The sequence below is a fragment of the Leuresthes tenuis genome, unplaced genomic scaffold, assembly GCF_036924035.1.
Source record: "Leuresthes tenuis unplaced genomic scaffold, fLeuTen1.0.hap1 SCAF_18, whole genome shotgun sequence".
NCBI lineage: Eukaryota > Metazoa > Chordata > Actinopteri > Atheriniformes > Atherinopsidae > Leuresthes > Leuresthes tenuis.
In genome coordinates, this window is record NW_027325372.1 from 972,254 (window position 1) to 990,839 (window position 18,586).

The 18,586-nt window shown below is 46.8% G+C and overlaps 1 protein-coding gene across 1 annotated transcript; it reads right to left on the reverse strand.

Annotated features, from left to right (window-relative positions):
- Window positions 1-689: 689 nt before the first annotated feature.
- Window positions 690-17,714, reverse strand: tfap2e (transcription factor AP-2 epsilon). The gene is made up of 7 exons (XM_072371211.1): window positions 17,514-17,714; window positions 16,355-16,798; window positions 15,164-15,218; window positions 9,748-9,979; window positions 5,104-5,222; window positions 2,726-2,864; window positions 690-1,806 (listed from the first exon to the last, which is right to left on the reverse strand). Exons 1-7 carry the CDS (start codon window positions 17,538-17,540, stop codon window positions 1,545-1,547), a joined length of 1,278 nt encoding a protein of 425 aa, XP_072227312.1. The 5' UTR covers window positions 17,541-17,714; the 3' UTR covers window positions 690-1,544.
- Between the last annotated feature and the right edge of the window lie 872 nt (window positions 17,715-18,586).

Consider the following 18,586-nt stretch of genomic DNA (forward strand, 5'->3'; position numbering starts at 1 on the left):
GTAACCACGAATGCAGTTAACTCTGGGCAAAGCAATCCTATTGGCTGCCATGTTCATGGTTCCTTAATTTTGTGAAACACAAGAAACAGCAGAAAGTTTAATGTTTTGGACGAGTTGAGACTCGACCTGATGGATTTAAACATTAATTTAAACATTAATAACCAGCATCTGACGGTTATTTCAAAGCCACAGCGGTGAACAACATGATGGTTCTCACCATGAACTCAATGATGTTCATCATCTGGGAACCAAGAATGTTTCTACGTTCATTTAAAGGACATTTAGAGGTCATTCATCCAGAAATAAACATCGAAGTCAGCTGGATTCATCCTGCAGAGACCATGAATCTGATGAATGAGGGCGCTGACAGTGATTGTTCAGCCAGTCAGACACTTTCTTCCTCAACTTTCATTGTTTATTAGGCTGAATATGCAACATTTACGCCCTTTTAGCTTCTTTATGATTAATATCATCGTTACAGAAAAATACATTTGGGTTTAGGACTGTTTGTTACTGTGTCTAAATAATCATATGATCTAAATTATCAATAAAATGGGGTAAAACCTGATGTGAACATGAATTATCAATAAAAAAGATCATTATTGTGACACTTGTGTAATAATTTAGTGTAAAAGCAGAGGTTTCACAGTTTATGTCTGAGCAGAAAAAGACCCCAGAACATCAACCAATCAGCTCTAAATTCTTTAATAATATATTACATTTATGCTGTAATACAATAATAATAACAACAGTAATAACATTAATAATAAACAGACACAAAGTACAAAATGATTTGTGTTATTTTTCTTAAGTTACCAACACGTCAAAGTAAAAGAAAACAAATCTCCTTTAGCTGCCTCTCACATCTCCTCTCCTCACTGAGAGAACCCAGAGGACTCATTTTCCCATGAGCACCTGCTGCAGAGGACTACAAATGGAGGCTGCGTGTCACAGTTCCAGTCTCACAAAGTTCCAGCACAGAGCAGGTGTCGGATATGGCTTCTGACGCTTCCCAGGTGAGTTCGGTCCAAACGCTGTCTCTGTGTGTGTGTGTGTGTGTACACTTGTTTTTCTGTAGTCATAAGGTCCAAAAACAAAGAACCCACTATACTTGTGGGGTCCAACAGACCATACCGAGGACGCCATGTGTTTTAAAGGGATTTTAGAGGGTCAGAACTTGGTTTTAGTGTCAGAGGTCAGACGATGCAACATCACCGTAAAGATAGAAAACTGTGTGTGTGTGTGTGTGTGTGTGTGAGTGTGTGTGATGTCAGCAGGGCTTAAAACACAGGAAGGTGAATACAAACAGGAAGTATTTAAAAGCCTCATCCTGAACACAGAGAGGAGAAGAGAGGTCCATGCGTCATCGTGAGTGAGGTTTTCGTCCACATGTTACAGTACAGATATCATTATTAACCCCGCATCCTCGGTGGGAGGAGCCACAGGGGGTTGTGGAAGGTAAAAGACTCAGTTTTTATCCTGAGGGCGGAGGTGAAGCTGCAGACGGTCAGTCTCTCCTCCCTCCTGCCTCCACCCGTCCAGCTCTATTTGCGGTGCTTCATGTCCTTGTCGTGGTGGCTCTTCCCTCCACCCTCGCCTTTGTCCAGCATTTTAATCGCCTCCATCAGGTAGCTCTGGAAGGCAGAGAGAGCGGCGCAGATGGCAGGGCCGCCAAAGCCGTGTGTGAGCAGGCTGAAGTGGGTCAGGCTTCCCTGGACGCCGGGCTCCAGGCAGGGGGTCGGCCGACTGCCGCCCAGTGGGGAGCGGTCCTGGGACATCAGGTCCACAAACTCCTTACAGATTTCCCTGAGAGGAGGAGAGACGAGGCGTTAGTCTGAGGTCAGAGGTCACTGAGCCCAAAGCCTCAGAACCTGAAACCTACAGTCAAAGCCTGAAGCTAATGCACGAAGCTAATGCATGAAGCTAATGCACGAAGCTAATGCATGAAGCTAATGCACGAAGCTAATGCACGAAGCTAATGCACGAAGCTAATGAATGAAGCTAATGCACGAAGCTAATGTATGAAGCTAATGCATGAAGCTATTGCACGAAGCTAATGCACGAAGCTAATGCACGAAGCTAATGCTAACTATTCGCACTTTCTGTCATCAATAAACAGAGTTAATGCTCAGCTCTGATTTCAGACCAAACAAACTTTGTATTTTTACTCTTTTCATGACCAACAGAGAGCCTAAAACTTTAAAGACATTCAGAGTATGGCATTTAAAATATCTGCAGATGAAAAATTTAAAAATAAAACTATTTCAAAGCTGTTTCATTGGAGTAAAACGCTCAGATGTGACAACAAATCTTTGTGAAACGAAATAGTTTTCATCTTGTCTGCTGCTGTGTGAAAGTGACGGTATGAAGGACCTGTGATGTTTTAATGAACAGAACCATCAGAGATGAGTCACGTCCGACACAACCAGGAGAAGACGACCACTTTGACCTCAGCTGCAGCTTCAGTCATGATTAGAAACAAGCTTCGGTTAGCATCAGTGCTAACAAACAAAAGGTGAAAGTATATGGAAACATGAGCAGGAAAAACATCTGGTTTCCTGTTGATGCTGAATCACTAGTCTGGAGGTGAGTCTGGAGGTGAGTCTGAGGTGAGTCTGAGGTGAGTCTGGAGGTGAGTCTGAGGTGAGTCTGAGGTGAGTCTGAGGTGAGTCTGAGGTGAGTCTCAGGTGAGTCTGAGGTGTGCAGATGTGGAGCAGACACTCACTTGGTGGCCAGCAGCATGCTGCGCCGTGTCGGCAGCTGGTCGGGGTCGCTCTGCCTGCACAGGTACTCCGCCGTGGCTCTGGCTGGAAACTCCGTCTCACACACGTAACCAAAGTCCCGCGCCAGGTGGACGGCCTCACCTGCAGGGGGGGAACCAATCAGAACAGGTGAGGACGGACGCATATATCTGATAAATCTGACGTAAAGATGACGTACAGCAACTTCTAAGGAGTTACTGCTGCTCCTTTCTGAAAGATGATTATTGTTCCCACATTACTTTGTTAGCAGCAGCTAACACTAACAGCTTAGCTAATGAAGATGACGTACAGCAACTTCTAAGGAGTTACTGCTGTTCCTTTCTGAAAGATGAACATTATTGTTCCCACATTACTTTGTTAGCTGAAGCTTTCTAGCTGAACGGTTCCGTTCTGTAACTCAGACAACCTGCAGCTGTGTTTAAGGTGTGTTTCCAACACAACACCGGCCCTCTCCTCATTCTCGGTGTGCTAACGTTACATTATCTGCATGTTTCTGATAAAGATGTAGGTCTCCAGGTACAACTGTTTAATGAGGTTAATATATCCAAAATGTTTAAACGCAGTAATTAACGGTTCACATGCATTACTACGAGTTACGCTGTGCACATCTCCGGCTTGGTCCATTACTGCTGATGAGAAAGCATTGTTTGCTAGCATCTGCTGCTAACTTACTGCTAACTGCTAACCTACAGCTAACTGCTAACTTACAGCTAACTGCTAACTTACGGCTAACTCACAGCTAACTGCTAACTTACGGCTAACTCACGGCTAACTCATGGCTAACTGCTAACCTACAGCTAACTGCTAAACTGGGATCAATAGAGTAAATATCTGTATCTGTATATAGAGCTGGAGTGTTTCTGTGTTTCTGGTCTGACTGGATGAGATTCATTCAGTGTGTTTACATGATGAGATTAGCTGGATTACAGCTACAGTTGGGTTCTGCTCCTTATCTGAGGGTAATTATCCTTGGATATATGGCGCTGAATGAATGGAATCTCTGGCACAAAGCAGGTCATACCCCGGTACCATAGGTGGTGCTGTCCCCATTTCAGCTATCGCTAATAGAGCCACTTCCTGTTGACGTCTTCACCGCCAACAACAACAAACTCAGGCATTCAGAAAGATGGCGAACGCAGAGCGAGATGAAGCTGCGTCCCTCTCCATCTGTGATGAGCTGGTTATGGAACAGACGATGCACAACGTTCTCCATCGCCTTGTTTCTTTCTTTCTGACGGCAGCAACAGGAATATCGGCTCCTTCCACTTCCGGGTGACGATCGCGGGAGAAAATCTGGAGCAGAACGCTCGATCCGATCCACTGTCGTCTCCGTGCACGTTCAGTGCACGTTTGGATCGAGTTATCTCAGGTCTTAGTCCGATCCGATCCGTTTTTAGTCAGATTAAAGTGTCTACATGAGCTGAATAACTCAGTTTTATTGTAATTTAGCCTTTAATCCGACCCGATGGCGTCATGTTACCCACTGAGCGACTGAGCTTAAACCAGCAGGTATTTTCACCAAAGCCTGTCGTATTCATCTCAATAAGAGAAGAATATTTAACCTTCAATTCAGAGGATCATCTATTAACTGATTTACTCTTTAAGACGTTTAACAAGTTCAAAGCATGAAAGTCAAAGACTAAAAACATGTCGTTCATAAGCAGCCAGGTGGGCAGAATCCTGATCTATACTCTGAGTCTGTTAACAACCTCCCATCCAGCCACAAATAGTACCTGAATGTCCAAAGAGTGAAGCAACGAGCACAGCAGCCAGCGCTTCACCTTTATTCCAAACCAGCAGCGAGTTCAGACCTGAAGAAGCCTTTCAGGTCAGAGGTCAACTCGCCCTGATCCAAGCTCTGGGATGAAGCACCAACCGGTACCAAACCAGATTTCAGAGTTTTTTAAATATCCTCCCAACATGGCGGACACACACGTGTGGAGCAGCCACAGAGCTCCGCCCCCCGGCTGTGACATCACCACATGACATCACTCTTCGGACTGTTAAACACTCCAGAGCTGAGAGTCCCTCTGTTCAGCCGGGTCGGGTCAGCAGAACTCTGCAGACATTCGTCTCACTTTCATTCCTGCTGCAGCTCACTGCTGGTTGGCTGCAGCTTGTGCACGTGCACGTGTGGGCGTGCACGGTGTGTGTACGCCGCCATCTATACAGCCACTGGTTATCCGTGTGTGCTCATGCGAGAACGTCTGAGTGTGTCTGTCAGACCGTATGCAGGTCACAGTGTGTGTGTGTGTGTGCACGTGCACGTGTGCATGTGTGTGCACGTGCACATGTGCATGTGTGTGTGCACGTGCACGTGTGCATGTGTGCGTGCACCTACCCTCCACCAGAGATGTCAGCAGAGTGACGTTGGCGGCCTTGCGGCGCCCGGCGGGCAGGTTGAGGCCAATCTTCTCCAGACGCTCCCTCAGACAGCGGCCACCATTCTTCGACTTCGCCCTGGGGGGCGACACCGAGACGCAGAGCAGATTTAGGAGGTGTGTGTTTGTCTTTATGAGTTCTGCCGTGCTGTGAGGATGAAGCCTCCCTATGTTCCCTGCCAGATTCTGTCCACTTCTGCTACTTCCTCCATTTTAACTTATTTAGTTTATTAAAACATCTTTTAAATCGGACCAAATTTCTTCATTAATTCCTGCAGAAACATTTATTTTTCTCTCCCACTGCATCATATCATTAGTAGTTTGCTCATATTTTGTGTTTCATTCAGCATTTTGTGTGATTTTATCAGTAAAATGATCCATTAAGTGAGACCTTTTAATTATGTCCTTTTAAAGTGTTTCAGCCTCGAACTTGTTCTGGTGTCCCGAGGCCATAGTTCATTAAACCACATCGCTTCTCTTGTGATTCAGTCTCATGACCCATTTCGGCTCCTCAGCTCAGCCCCCCCGAGTTAAATTAAAGAGATTTTTCTGTGAAAACCTGCATTGAAAAAGGCTCAAATGTCCTCAGTGTTCAGTGTGTGACAGAGAAAAGCCGGAGGGCGTCAGATGTGAGGCTCTCTGGATTAAACCAGGAGCCGAGATCAGATTATTTAAACTTCTTCTTGTTTTAGTGGTTTAAATGATTCAGTTTTATCCAAATAAATACAGTAAAAAATACCCAGAAAGATGATTCCAGTGAATCTTTTCAAGCTTTATGGCCTGATGTGATGGAAAAGCATTTTCTCTAAGAAATACTGAGTTTTTATTTCATAGTTCCTTTAGAGAAATAAAAGGTTTTAGTTTTTAGGTTTATTTTTATCAAATAAAAAATGGCAGCTTTAAAAAAAGAAGCTTTTTGTGTAATAAACGACTTCTTTGAGGTTTGAGTCACTTGGATGAAGTCACCTTCAGACCTGATCGGATATTTCAGTTTGGTTCTGGGTCGGTTCTGTTCCTGCTTCGGTTTTATATTTATCTGATATTTCAGTCTGGTTCTGCCTCGGTTCTGTTCCTGCTTCAGTTTTATATTTATCTGATGTCTCAGTCTGGTTCTGACTCGGTTCTGTTCCTGCTTCAGTTTTATATTTATCTGATATTTCAGTCTGGTTCTGGGTCGGTTCTGTTCCTGCTTCAGTTTTATATTTATCTGATATTTCAGTCTGGTTCTGGGTCGGTTCTGTTCCTGCTTCAGTTTTATATTTATCTGATATTTCAGTCTGGTTCTGCCTCGGTTCTGTTCCTGCTTCAGTTTTATATTTATCTGATATTTCAGTCTGGTTCTGGGTCGGCTCTGTTCCTGCTTCAGTTTTATATTTATCTGATATTTCAGTCTGGTTCTGATTCGGTTCTGTTCCTGCTTCGGTTTTATATTTATCTGATGTCTCAGTCTGGTTCTTCCTCGGTTCTGTTCCTGCTTCGGTTTTATATTTATCTGATATTTCAGTCTGGTTCTGGGTCGGCTCTGTTCCTGCTTCAGTTTTATATTTATCTGATATTTCAGTCTGGTTCTGATTCGGTTCTGTTCCTGCTTCGGTTTTATATTTATCTGATGTCTCAGTCTGGTTCTTCCTCGGTTCTGTTCCTGCTTCGGTTTTATATTTATCTGATATTTCAGTCTGGTTCTGCCTCGGTTCTGTTCCTGCTTCAGTTTTATATTTATCTGATATTTCAGTCTGGTTCTGACTCGGTTCTGTTCCTGCTTCAGTTTTATATTTATCTGATATTTCAGTCTGGTTCTGATTCGGTTCTGTTCCTGCTTCAGTTTTATATTTATCTGATATTTCAGTCTGGTTCTGACTCGGTTCTGTTCCTGCTTCAGTTTTATATTTATCTGATATTTCAGTCTGGTTCTGGGTCGGTTCTGTTCCTGCTTCAGTTTTATATTTATCTGATATTTCAGTCTGGTTCTGCCTCGGTTCTGTTCCTGCTTCAGTTTTATATTTATCTGATATTTCAGTCTGGTTCTGCCTGGGTTCTGTTCCTGCTTCAGTTTTATATTTATCTGATATTTCAGTCTGGTTCTGCCTCGGTTCTGTTCCTGCTTCAGTTTTATATTTATCTGATATTTCAGTCTGGTTCTGCCTCGGTTCTGTTCCTGCTTCAGTTTTATATTTATCTGATGTCTCAGTCTGGTTCTGACTCGGTTCTGTTCCTGCTTCGGTTTTATATTTATCTGATGTCTCGGTCTGGTTCTGCCTCGGTTCTGTTCCTGCTTCAGTTTTATATTTATCTGATATTTCAGTCTGGTTCTGGGTCGGTTCTGTTCCTGCTTCAGTTTTATATTTATCTGATATTTCAGTCTGGTTCTGGGTCGGTTCTGTTCCTGCTTCAGTTTTATATTTATCTGATATTTCAGTCTGGTTCTGATTCGGTTCTGTTCCTGCTTCAGTTTTATATTTATCTGATATTTCAGTCTGGTTCTGATTCGGTTCTGTTCCTGCTTCAGTTTTATATTTATCTGATATTTCAGTCTGGTTCTGATTCGGTTCTGTTCCTGCTTCAGTTTTATATTTATCTGATATTTCAGTCTGGTTCTGCCTCGGTTCTGTTCCTACTTCAGTTTTATATTTATCTGATATTTCAGTCTGGTTCTGCCTCGGTTCTGTTCCTGCTTCAGTTTTATATTTATCTGATATTTCAGTCTGGTTCTGATTCGGTTCTGTTCCTGCTTCAGTTTTATATTTATCTGATATTTCAGTCTGGTTCTGCCTGGGTTCTGTTCCTGCTTCAGTTTTATATTTATCTGATATTTCAGTCTGGTTCTGCCTCGGTTCTGTTCCTGCTTCAGTTTTATATTTATCTGATATTTCAGTCTGGTTCTGGGTCGGTTCTGTTCCTGCTTCAGTTTTATATTTATCTGATATTTCAGTCTGGTTCTGCCTCGGTTCTGTTCCTGCTTCAGTTTTATATTTATCTGATATTTCAGTCTGGTTCTGACTCGGTTCTGTTCCTGCTTCGGTTTTATATTTATCTGATGTCTCGGTCTGGTTCTGCCTCGGTTCTGTTCCTACGTCAGTTTTATATTTATCTGATATTTCAGTCTGGTTCTGACTCGGTTCTGTTCCTGCTTCGGTTTTATATTTATCTGATGTCTCGGTCTGGTTCTGCCTCGGTTCTGTTCCTGCTTCAGTTTTATATTTATCTGATATTTCAGTCTGGTTCTGGGTCGGTTCTGTTCCTGCTTCAGTTTTATATTTATCTGATATTTCAGTCTGGTTCTGCCTCGGTTCTGTTCCTGCTTCAGTTTTATATTTATCTGATATTTCAGTCTGGTTCTGGGTCGGTTCTGTTCCTGCTTCAGTTTTATATTTATCTGATGCCTCGGTCTGGTTCTGCCTCGGTTCTGTTCCTGCTTCGGTTTTATATTTATCTGATATTTCAGTCTGGTTCTGGGTCGGTTCTGTTCCTGCTTCGGTTTTATATTTATCTGATATTTCAGTCTGGTTCTGATTCGGTTCTGTTCCTGCTTCAGTTTTATATTTATCTGATATTTCAGTCTGGTTCTGACTCGGTTCTGTTCCTGCTTCAGTTTTATATTTATCTGATATTTCAGTCTGGTTCTGACTCGGTTCTGTTCCTGCTTCGGTTTTATATTTATCTGATGTCTCGGTCTGGTTCTGCCTCGGTTCTGTTCCTGCTTCAGTTTTATATTTATCTGATATTTCAGTCTGGTTCTGGGTCGGTTCTGTTCCTGCTTCAGTTTTATATTTATCTGATATTTCAGTCTGGTTCTGATTCGGTTCTGTTCCTGCTTCGGTTTTATATTTATCTGATATTTCAGTCTGGTTCTGGGTCGGTTCTGTTCCTGCTTCAGTTTTATATTTATCTGATATTTCAGTCTGGTTCTGATTCGGTTCTGTTCCTGCTTCAGTTTTATATTTATCTGATATTTCAGTCTGGTTCTGACTCGGTTCTGTTCCTGCTTCAGTTTTATATTTATCTGATATTTCAGTCTGGTTCTGGGTCGGTTCTGTTCCTGCTTCGGTTTTATATTTATCTGATATTTCAGTCTGGTTCTGCCTCGGTTCTGTTCCTGCTTCAGTTTTATATTTATCTGATATTTCAGTCTGGTTCTGGGTCGGTTCTGTTCCTGCTTCAGTTTTATATTTATCTGATATTTCAGTCTGGTTCTGGGTCGGTTCTGTTCCTGCTTCAGTTTTATATTTATCTGATATTTCAGTCTGGTTCTGCCTCGGTTCTGTTCCTGCTTCAGTTTTATATTTATCTGATATTTCGGTCTGGTTCTGCCTCGGTTCTGTTCCTACTTCAGTTTTATATTTATCTGATATTTCAGTCTGGTTCTGGGTCGGTTCTGTTCCTGCTTCAGTTTTATATTTATCTGATATTTCAGTCTGGTTCTGCCTCGGTTCTGTTCCTGCTTCAGTTTTATATTTATCTGATATTTCAGTCTGGTTCTGCCTCGGTTCTTTCTCTCGGTTATTTCTCTCCTGCCTGGGAACCCTCGGTTCTGTTATTTCTCTCCTGCCTGGGAGCCCGGGTCCAATCGGACCGATACTCTGAGTGATTTCCCGCCCTTGTCTCACCTGCGCAGGACTCCGCCCAGCAGCGAAGCGTTGAGGCACTCCGGTGGCGACAGGCGGCGCTGGACCTCCCCCACCGTCACCTTGTACTTGGAGTTGGAGCTGAGCAGCGACAGGCGACCCGGTACCGAACAGAACACCTCGGATGGGTTGGACACGGCTCCCATGCCCAGACCCTCCTTACCGAAGGACAGCGCCGACAGGGAGGAGCCGTTGAGTTTGGACGGGATGGGAACTGGGGAGACAGGTGAGAGTTCTGCTGACAGCGGTCTGAACACATGTGATGCACTCGGTGACCTATTCAGAACCGGACTGGTTAAATCCTCGCGGCTGATCCGGAACCGTGTTCCTTATCGATACCGGAACTGGTTTAAACTGATTCTGTAACTTTAAAACCTGAATCTGTTGGCGCTTCCCAACACCTGAGACGGTAACCAGGTAACCATCCCCACTGTGGAGCTGTAGCTTCAAGCAGCAGGAGGACATTCGCTCTGAGGTTTAGGACAAAGTCCTCAAGAAGAAGAAGGACGGGTTTATATCTGAGAAACTCGCTTTACTGAAACACTTCTTCTTTGTTGGATTCGAGCAGTAACTCGCCTTTTATTTGGGTCAGAAACGTCACTGGACTGAAACACAGCAGCTCACTCACATGCTGTAGACCTCCCAACCACTAGGGGGCGCGTGTTCTTTTGTATTCTACGTCATATTTACCTGCATGAAGATGTTGAATAACATTAGATTGGATCAGACACATTGAACATCATTCTGAAGCGTTTACTGCTCACAGACACCAGATAACGCCGTTAGAAAGCAGCTGGAGGAAAAACGGGAGCGTTTTGCTCTAATTTAACGCAGTTTAATCACGTGAAGCCGCTAAAACTACTGGATTAGGTCTGGAACAATATCACCGTCAGGTTTTTAAAACATTATGTTCCATAATGATGCAAAAATACCAAAAAAGTGACATCGTGTAACAGTTACTGCCACCTAGTGGCCAAATTAGAGACAGCAGCCGTCTAAAATACCATCAATACGCTGTGAATTAATGTTGTAATTTCATAGTTTCCTTCTCTAAATACGGGAAAATATCGACTTTACTCATAGAATGTAACAACATGCAAAATGAAGCTGTGAAAAGGGACAAAATTTAGTTTAATTTCACAGAAAATGACACAAAATATATTCAAATCCATCATAATTTACTGAAATAAATTTTATATTCAATAAATAAAGTTAAATACTTTTCTAAAATGAGATGTTCAAACAGAACCAAACAGAACCACAAAACACAACCAAACAGAACCACCAAACAGAACCACAAAACCAAACAGAACCACCAAACCAAACAGAACCACCAAACCAAACAGAACCAAACAGAACCACCAAACAGAACCACCAAACCAAACCAAACACAACCAAACAGAACCACCAAACAAAACAGAACCAAACAAAACAGAACCACCAAACAGAACCACCAAACCAAACCAAACACAACCAAACGGAACCACCAAACCAAACAGAACCAAACAGAACCACCGAAACAACATCTAAACCCAAAATAACTGCACATCAAAACAAACCGAGACACCCTCAAATCCAAGCTGGATTCCACCAATCAGGAGCCAAACCAGACCCACCGCCCACCGCAAAGCTTCATGGGAAACACTGACATTAAACCAGGATAAATCAGGTTAAACAAGTTTAAATCAGGTTAAATCAGCTGCCGAGGAGAAAACCTGAAGACGTTTGTTCTTCACTGTGATTTCCATCTGTTCTGATCATATTTTCGGGTTTTTTCTTTCATAACAAGAAGTTTGATTCTCTATTTTCTCACATTTCTTAAAAATTCAGCCTCCACAACAGCTCATTCCCCCACTTTCTTCTTCTTCAGGTTCATGCTGTGTTTCCAGTTGACTTAAACCTACTTTGTAACAGCAGAAGCAGCCTTCAGTCGGTACTGAACGGGTTCCAGGCTTTTAGAACCCTTAGTGGTTCTGTGGAGCAGCAGATCCAGACCAGATCCAACATGTGGAAACTTCAGGCAGAATGAGACTTCACTCTCCTTAAAACTCGCAGCACATCTATGATTTATTCTGACATTCATTTCATTTCAGACGGTAACGCGCTCAGAACCGAGCACACAGAGATCCAGGTGTCATCCAGCCCAGTCTGACCCAGTTCTGTCTGAGGACTCTTTCTGTCCTGCTCCAGGTTTCTTGGTCCCGGCTCCTTGGTTTAGTTCTGTTCTGTGTTCCAGTTCTGGTGTTTTCTTTGGGCTTTATTCTGGTTCAGTTTTCAGATTCTGTTGGATTCTTCTTTCTTTACTCCTCGGGGGTCCTCGGGCGTCCTCCGGTGTCCTCGGGCGTCCTCGGGCGTCCTCGGGGGTCCTCGGGTGTCCTCAGGTGTCCTCAGGGGTCCTCGGGTGTCCTCAGGTGTCCTCAGGGGTCCTCAGGTGTCCTCGGGCGTCCTCGGGTGTCCTCGGGCGTCCTCGGGCGTCCTCGGGTGTCCTCGGGCGTCCTCGGGTGTCCTCGGGCGTCCTCGGGCGTCCTCAGGGGTCCTCGGGCGTCCTCGGGTGTCCTCGGGCGTCCTCGGGGGTCCTCGGGCGTCCTCGGGCGTCCTCGGGTGTCCTCAGGTGTCCTCAGGGGTCCTCGGGTGTCCTCAGGTGTCCTCAGGGGTCCTCGGGTGTCCTCGGGCGTCCTCGGGTGTCCTCGGGTGTCCTCCGGTGTCCTCGGGCGTCCTCGGGGGTCCTCGGGCGTCCTCGGGCGTCCTCCGGTGTCCTCGGGCGTCCTCGGGGGTCCTCGGGTGTCCTCAGGTGTCCTCAGGGGTCCTCGGGTGTCCTCAGGTGTCCTCAGGGGTCCTCAGGTGTCCTCGGGCGTCCTCGGGTGTCCTCAGGTGTCCTCGGGCGTCCTCGGGGGTCCTCGGGTGTCCTCGGGTGTCCTCGGGTGTCCTCGGGTGTCCTCGGGTATCTGCTCATCAACCTGTTCCAGTTCATTAGCGACTGCTTCAGTCTTTGTTCTCTGAGAGTTTTTACTTCCTGTTTTGGCAGCGTCTTTGTTTAGTTTTAAAAGCTTTTGTTCATTCAAGCTCAGGAAGAACCTCAGATTCCTCAGTCAGTCGTGGCTGATTTGGGTTGGATGCTGATAAATAAACTGATAAATAAACTAATAAATAAACGGACATATTGGTGGTTCCAGGTCGGCTCCATTTTACCCGACGGTTGAACAAATAAAATGTCTTCTTCACATGTTCTGTTTTCACTGATCAGTTTTATTGATCCAACATCTGTGGAGCCTTTTCTAACTTCTCCTGTCCACCGGCATGTCGTCTGCGAGCTGAACCCCCCGCTGTGCAGAACAGGCCCCCCCCCCCCATTCAGAGGCAGCCCCTCTGAATGGGGGGGGGGGGGGGGGGGGGGGCTGGACGCCCCCCCTCTATTCTGTCCCATTTCTCCTCCTGTTGGATTTTTACAGCCGTAAAGATCGATTTTCAAACAGGTGGAATCAGACTCTGAGTCGCATCATGAGCCATCAGGGTGGAGGCAGAGCCTCGTTGGGTGGAGGCTGAGCCTCGTTGGGTGGAGGCTGAGCCTCATTGGGTGGAGGCTGAGCCTCTGAGAGGAGGTTGAGCCTCGTTGGGTGGAGGTTGAGCCTCGTTGGGAGGAGGTTGAGCCTCGTTGGGTGGAGGTTGAGCCTCGTTGGGTGGAGGCTGAGCCTCGTTGGGTGGAGGTTGAGCCTCGTTGGTGGAGGCTGAGTCTCGTTGGGTGGAGGCTGAGCCTCGTTGGGTGGAGGCAGAGCCTCTGGGTGGAGGCTGAGCCTCGTTGGGTGGAGGCAGAGCCTCTGGGTGGAGGCTGAGCCTCGTTGGGTGGAGGCAGAGCCTCGTTGGGTGGAGGTTGAGCCTCGTTGGGTGGAGGCAGAGCCTCGTTGGGTGGAGGTTGAGCCTCGTTGGGTGGAGGCTGAGCCTCGTTGGGTGGAGGCTGAGCCTCATTGGGTGGAGGCTGAGCCTCTGAGAGGAGGCTGAGCCTCATTGGGTGGAGGCTGAGCCTCTGAGAGGAGGTTGAGCCTCGTTGGGTGGAGGTTGAGCCTCGTTGGGTGGAGGTTGAGCCTCGTCGGGTGGAGGCTGAGCCTCGTTGGGTGGAGGCTGAGTCTCGTTGGGTGGAGGCTGAGCCTCGTTGGGTGGAGGTTGAGCCTCTGGGTGGAGGCTGAGCCTCGTTGGGTGGAGGCTGAGCCTCGTTGGGTGGAGGCTGAGCCTCGTTGGGTGGAGGTTGAGCCTCTGGGTGGAGGCTGAGCCTCGTTGGGTGGAGGTTGAGCCTCGTTGGGTGGAGGTTGAGCCTCGTTGGGTGGAGGCTGAGCCTCTGGGTGGAGGCTGAGCCTCTGGGTGGAGGCTGAGCCTCGTTGGGTGGAGGCTGAGCCTCTGGGTGGAGGCTGAGCCTCGTTGGGTGGAGGCTGAGCCTCGTTGGGTGGAGGTTGAGCCTCTGGGTGGAGGCTGAGCCTCGTTGGGTGGAGGCTGAGCCTCGTTGGGTGGAGGTTGAGTCTCTGGGTGGAGGCTGAGCCTCGTTGGGTGGAGGCTGAGCCTCGTTGGGTGGAGGCTGAGCCTCTGGGTGGAGGCTGAGCCTCGTTGGGTGGAGGTTGAGTCTCTGGGTGGAGGCTGAGCCTCGTTGGGTGGAGGCTGAGTCTTGTTGGGTGGAGGCTGAGCCTCGTTGGGTGGAGGCTGAGCCTCGTTGGGTGGAGGCTGAGTCTTGTTGGGTGGAGGCTGAGCCTCTGGGTGGAGGCTGAGCCTCGTTGGGTGGAGGCTGAGCCTCGTTGGGTGGAGGTTGAGCCTCGTTGGGTGGAGGCTGAGCCTCGTTGGGTGGAGGCTGAGCCTCGTTGGGTGGAGGCTGAGCCTCGTTGGGTGGAGGCTGAGCCTCGTTCCACACGTTCAGCAACAAACCAGCTTGGATTTCCTAATCGGGCCCCAGTGTCTGATCTACTCTGTAAATTTCCCCATAACTCCTCTTTCATCACAGCCCCTCCCTTTCTTCTCTGCCCCACTTCTCTGTAACGCACCCGCACACGTGCACGCTCGTGCACGCTCGTGCACACACACACTCATATGACCATGAACAGTTCATTAAGAATGTGTGCCTTTGGGCTGAGTCTGCAGCTGAGTATTAGAGGACTTCTTGACTTCAAATGAAATAGCAAAACAGAATTATTTATAGTGTGTGTGTGTGCATGTGCGTGTGTGTGTGTGTGCATGGGTGCGTGTGCATGTGCATGCGTGCCAGTGTGTGATAGTGAGACTGGTGTTGCCCTGAAACACAAAAACCCCTTCAGCGTGTAGGCCACAATTATAAAAGTGCACACTAGGACACACACGCACTCTTTCCTTTCCCCTCTATCTCTCTCTCGCGCGCACGTGCACGCACGCGCACACTTCTTACCTTTTTTAATGACAGAGTGGTCCAGGATGCCCAGGGCGGATCCTTCCTCCATCCCCTGAAACAGGCAGAAACGCGATCATTTGTCCGCGCGCGCACACACGCACACACCAAAATAAAACAAGATGGAAGGCCCAACATCCCGCACGCGAACCCTCTCAGAATCAGAAACAATAAAATCTGTTTCTCAGGTTTTTACTGTTTACACACATCTCTGCAGAACCGAACCGAACCGAACCGAACAGAACCGAACCGGCTCTTTACGGAACATCCGCTCCCCAAAAAGAAAATGAAGTCTCTTCTTTAATGTCACATTTTACATGAAATTAGACGTAAAATTAATGTATTTTTACTGATTTAAAGAACAAATTAAATGTTTCTGATCTTTGAGACAAAAGTGTCGCGCGGCGCGTGGACCCCTCCTCTGCTGACTTTTTCATCATTAATCACATGAAGCTGCTCGTCAACAGGGAGCGTTCAGCAGCAACACGCACGCGGCCCTCCTCCATTGATGACCGTGCGCATCGATTCGTCTCGGTGCCTTTTTTCTGTCCACAAACAGCAGCTGCACCTGCTCTGCGTGCGCGCGAGCCGACGGACCGCGAGCGGCTTCATTTATCTGGAAGATAAACTGTTTTTAAAGATTTTATTCGCAGAACTTTAAATAAAGCTTCGTCTTTTAAATCTTTTTAAATCAAATTTATTCTAAAAAGAAAAATTAAATCAGTTTAATAATTTAAAAATAAATCTTCCAACAGTAAAAACTAAATAACTTCAGATTTTATAGAATGAATTCAGCCTTTTTAGTTAGAAATAAATATTCTGATGAATTTATTTTTGAGGATTTTTAGGCCAAAATATTTTCTTTTAAAATTTTGATTTATTTCTTAAATAAATCGAAACTTTATGCAAATAATCAATAAAACTGTTTAAAACGTATAAATAAAACGTTTTAATCCTATTTCTAATTCTGATTATTTTATTTTTTGGAGTGAAATAAGAAGGAAAATTATTTCATCATGTTTTTATTTTTATTTAATTTCACACAAACGTTTCTAAAGAGAATTAAATTAAACTAAATTAAGTTAAATTAATAATAAAAACCGCGCTGAGTGATTTTTTTTTTTTTTTTTTTTTTTACGCAGATACCCGAAAATAAAGAATGAAAACCCCAGAAATGAAGAATAAAGTCACCTGAAGATCCTCGAGGCCGTGATGTCCCAGATGCATCCCCAGAGGTCCGTCTCCGAGAGCCGCGGCCCCCTCACCGAGGCCGTGGAGGATCCGCGGCACGGCGGAATACTCCCGGCGGGGGTCCAGGCTCAGCGCCCGGTGAGACTGTGACAGCAGGCCGCCCTCCTCGGAGCGCGACCTCTGCGAGTGCCATGCCGCCTGCTGGTGCTGGTGGATGGAGTTGATGGAGGGGTAGGGGTCTGACAGGTGGGAGTAAGCCGAGTCCTGGCTCTGGGAGTACGGCAGGGAGGACTGCGGGTAGGGCGGAGGGAAGTACGGAGGCTGGAAGTCGGAGGCCGGAGTGTGACAGAGCGGCGGAGCCGAGGAGTAGGCGGCCTGGTTCAGGGAGGACAGCTGGGAGAGGCGCCCCCCCGGAGAAGAGCCGCTCAGTCCGTCTGCGCGCTCCTGCACAAAACCACAGATCTGCACATCAGGATCACCCAAAATCACAGGCTGCATTTAAACTCCACCGAAACATTTCGATTGAATTAAATCTGCCACAAACAAAGACAAAAAGAAGAAGTTTAAGGCGTGAAACGGGCTGAATGTGGAAGTGATGCGCGCGGGCAGGAGACGCCTGTGGCCCCGCTGCGGTGTCAGAGGTCACGGCCGCCACGAAGCCGCACAAAGCGCAGGTAATACTCCGGGTGGGGGGGGCTGTAAATAATCTGCGTCAACAAACACAAAGTGACCCCGCAACCGGAAAGTAAAGCGGGTTCACGCGGGCTGTGAGTCACAGCCGGGCTCTGACACACATTCTGCGCGCACGCTTCCTGCCGGAATCGGATTTTTGGTGAAGCTGGGTCACTGAGATCGATGCTGCTGCGGTGGAGTCCATTATCCGCGAGCCAAACAAGGCCACGAGAAGTCGGTCACAGCGCGTTTCATTCAGCAAAGTTTTTATTCCGAGCTGGAAAACTGGGAGTGTGACGCGCACGGAACTGTTTTAAATACGAGCCAAAAACAGAGAATCACGGGTTTAAAAAGGGAAAAAAACACGGAAAACAGGGTTTTTATGGAGCTTATTTTCTCTGAATCTGCTGCTTTTAAGCGACCGGAACGCGTTAATCTGCTTCCCATCAGTCTGAAAACGCCAAGCATGAGACCGTGTCACACTCACCATGGCTGAATAGGTGTGGATCAACATCTGGGCTGCTGTGGAAACTCCAAATCAGAAGTGAACGTGACGCACAGGTGTCTCCAGGTAAAATCCCACTCAGCGCGCCATCAGGTGAAGGTGTCCGCAGCGACGCTCCTGCTCTGTCTGTCTGTCTCACGGAGCAACGAGAAGCCGCTGCCAGATACGTACACGCGCGCACAACACACGCGGACTCCTGCAGTCTCTCCATGAGCGCACTACTTATAGTTTGTGCGCGCACCCGGCAGAATGAGGGGAGGGGTCGGCAGAGTCCACTGCTCTTAAAGAGATAAAGTGCGTTTATCCGCGCGCTTTAACTTTATTCTTAGGTTCATTTAAACGTTTTGTTTGTGGTTTTTTCGGGATTTTACGCACCGACGTCATCAGGTTCTCTGCAGAAAAGACATTTTAAGGATTAAAGTTAAAGTTTTAGCGTCGCGTTCGCGGTTTAAGTTTTTTACGCGCAGATTTCTGTGATAAATAAAAGAATGTCTCCTTGATTTGGAGGAATTAAATTCAGCCTGAATGTTTGTGCCTCACAGAGAGCCAGCAGGCCCGGCAGCGCTGCGGGTGCGTGCGTGTTTACCTGCGCGGCCTCGGTCTTGGTTCGGGACTTCCACAGCATGCCGGCGCGCTGTCTGGGTGTCAGGCCGCCGCTGAGGGGTTAAAGTGCCGCGGAAGATGAAGCGGAGACGGGCTGAAGGTGCGGAGAGGAGTGAGTTAGTTTGAGAGACGATGGAGGAGTTTGTAGGATGAGTCAGAGGAGGAGGGAGGGGGTGAAAGAGAGGGCGGGAGGTGACGGGTTGGGCGGGAGGGGGGGGCAGCAGCTGAAAACTTTTCGGGTGCAGACAGAAAACTGATGGATGAGTGAGTTACTGCTTCAGATCAACTCAGATGGAAAATGATCACGTTTTAAGATGAATTTAAGATGTTTCTGATCATTCAGTTTTTAAATAAGAGAAAGTTGGAAAAGATTCTCAGGAAATTATTCTTATTTCACCTGAAAACTCCAAACTGCTGCTTTATAACTTCTCTGATAACAGACTGAGATGAAA

Excerpts from the sequence above, each read along its gene's own strand:
- tfap2e (XM_072371211.1), bottom strand. The coding sequence starts at position 17,540 with ATGTTGATCCACACCTATTCAGCCATG. Across the intron at positions 5,223-9,747 it reads CTGGGCGGAGTCCTGCGCAG|GGCGAAGTCGAAGAATGGTG; the intron begins GTGAGACAAGGG and ends GTCGCCCCCCAG. Across the intron at positions 1,807-2,725 it reads AGCATGCTGCTGGCCACCAA|GGAAATCTGTAAGGAGTTTG; the intron begins GTGAGTGTCTGC and ends TCCTCCTCTCAG.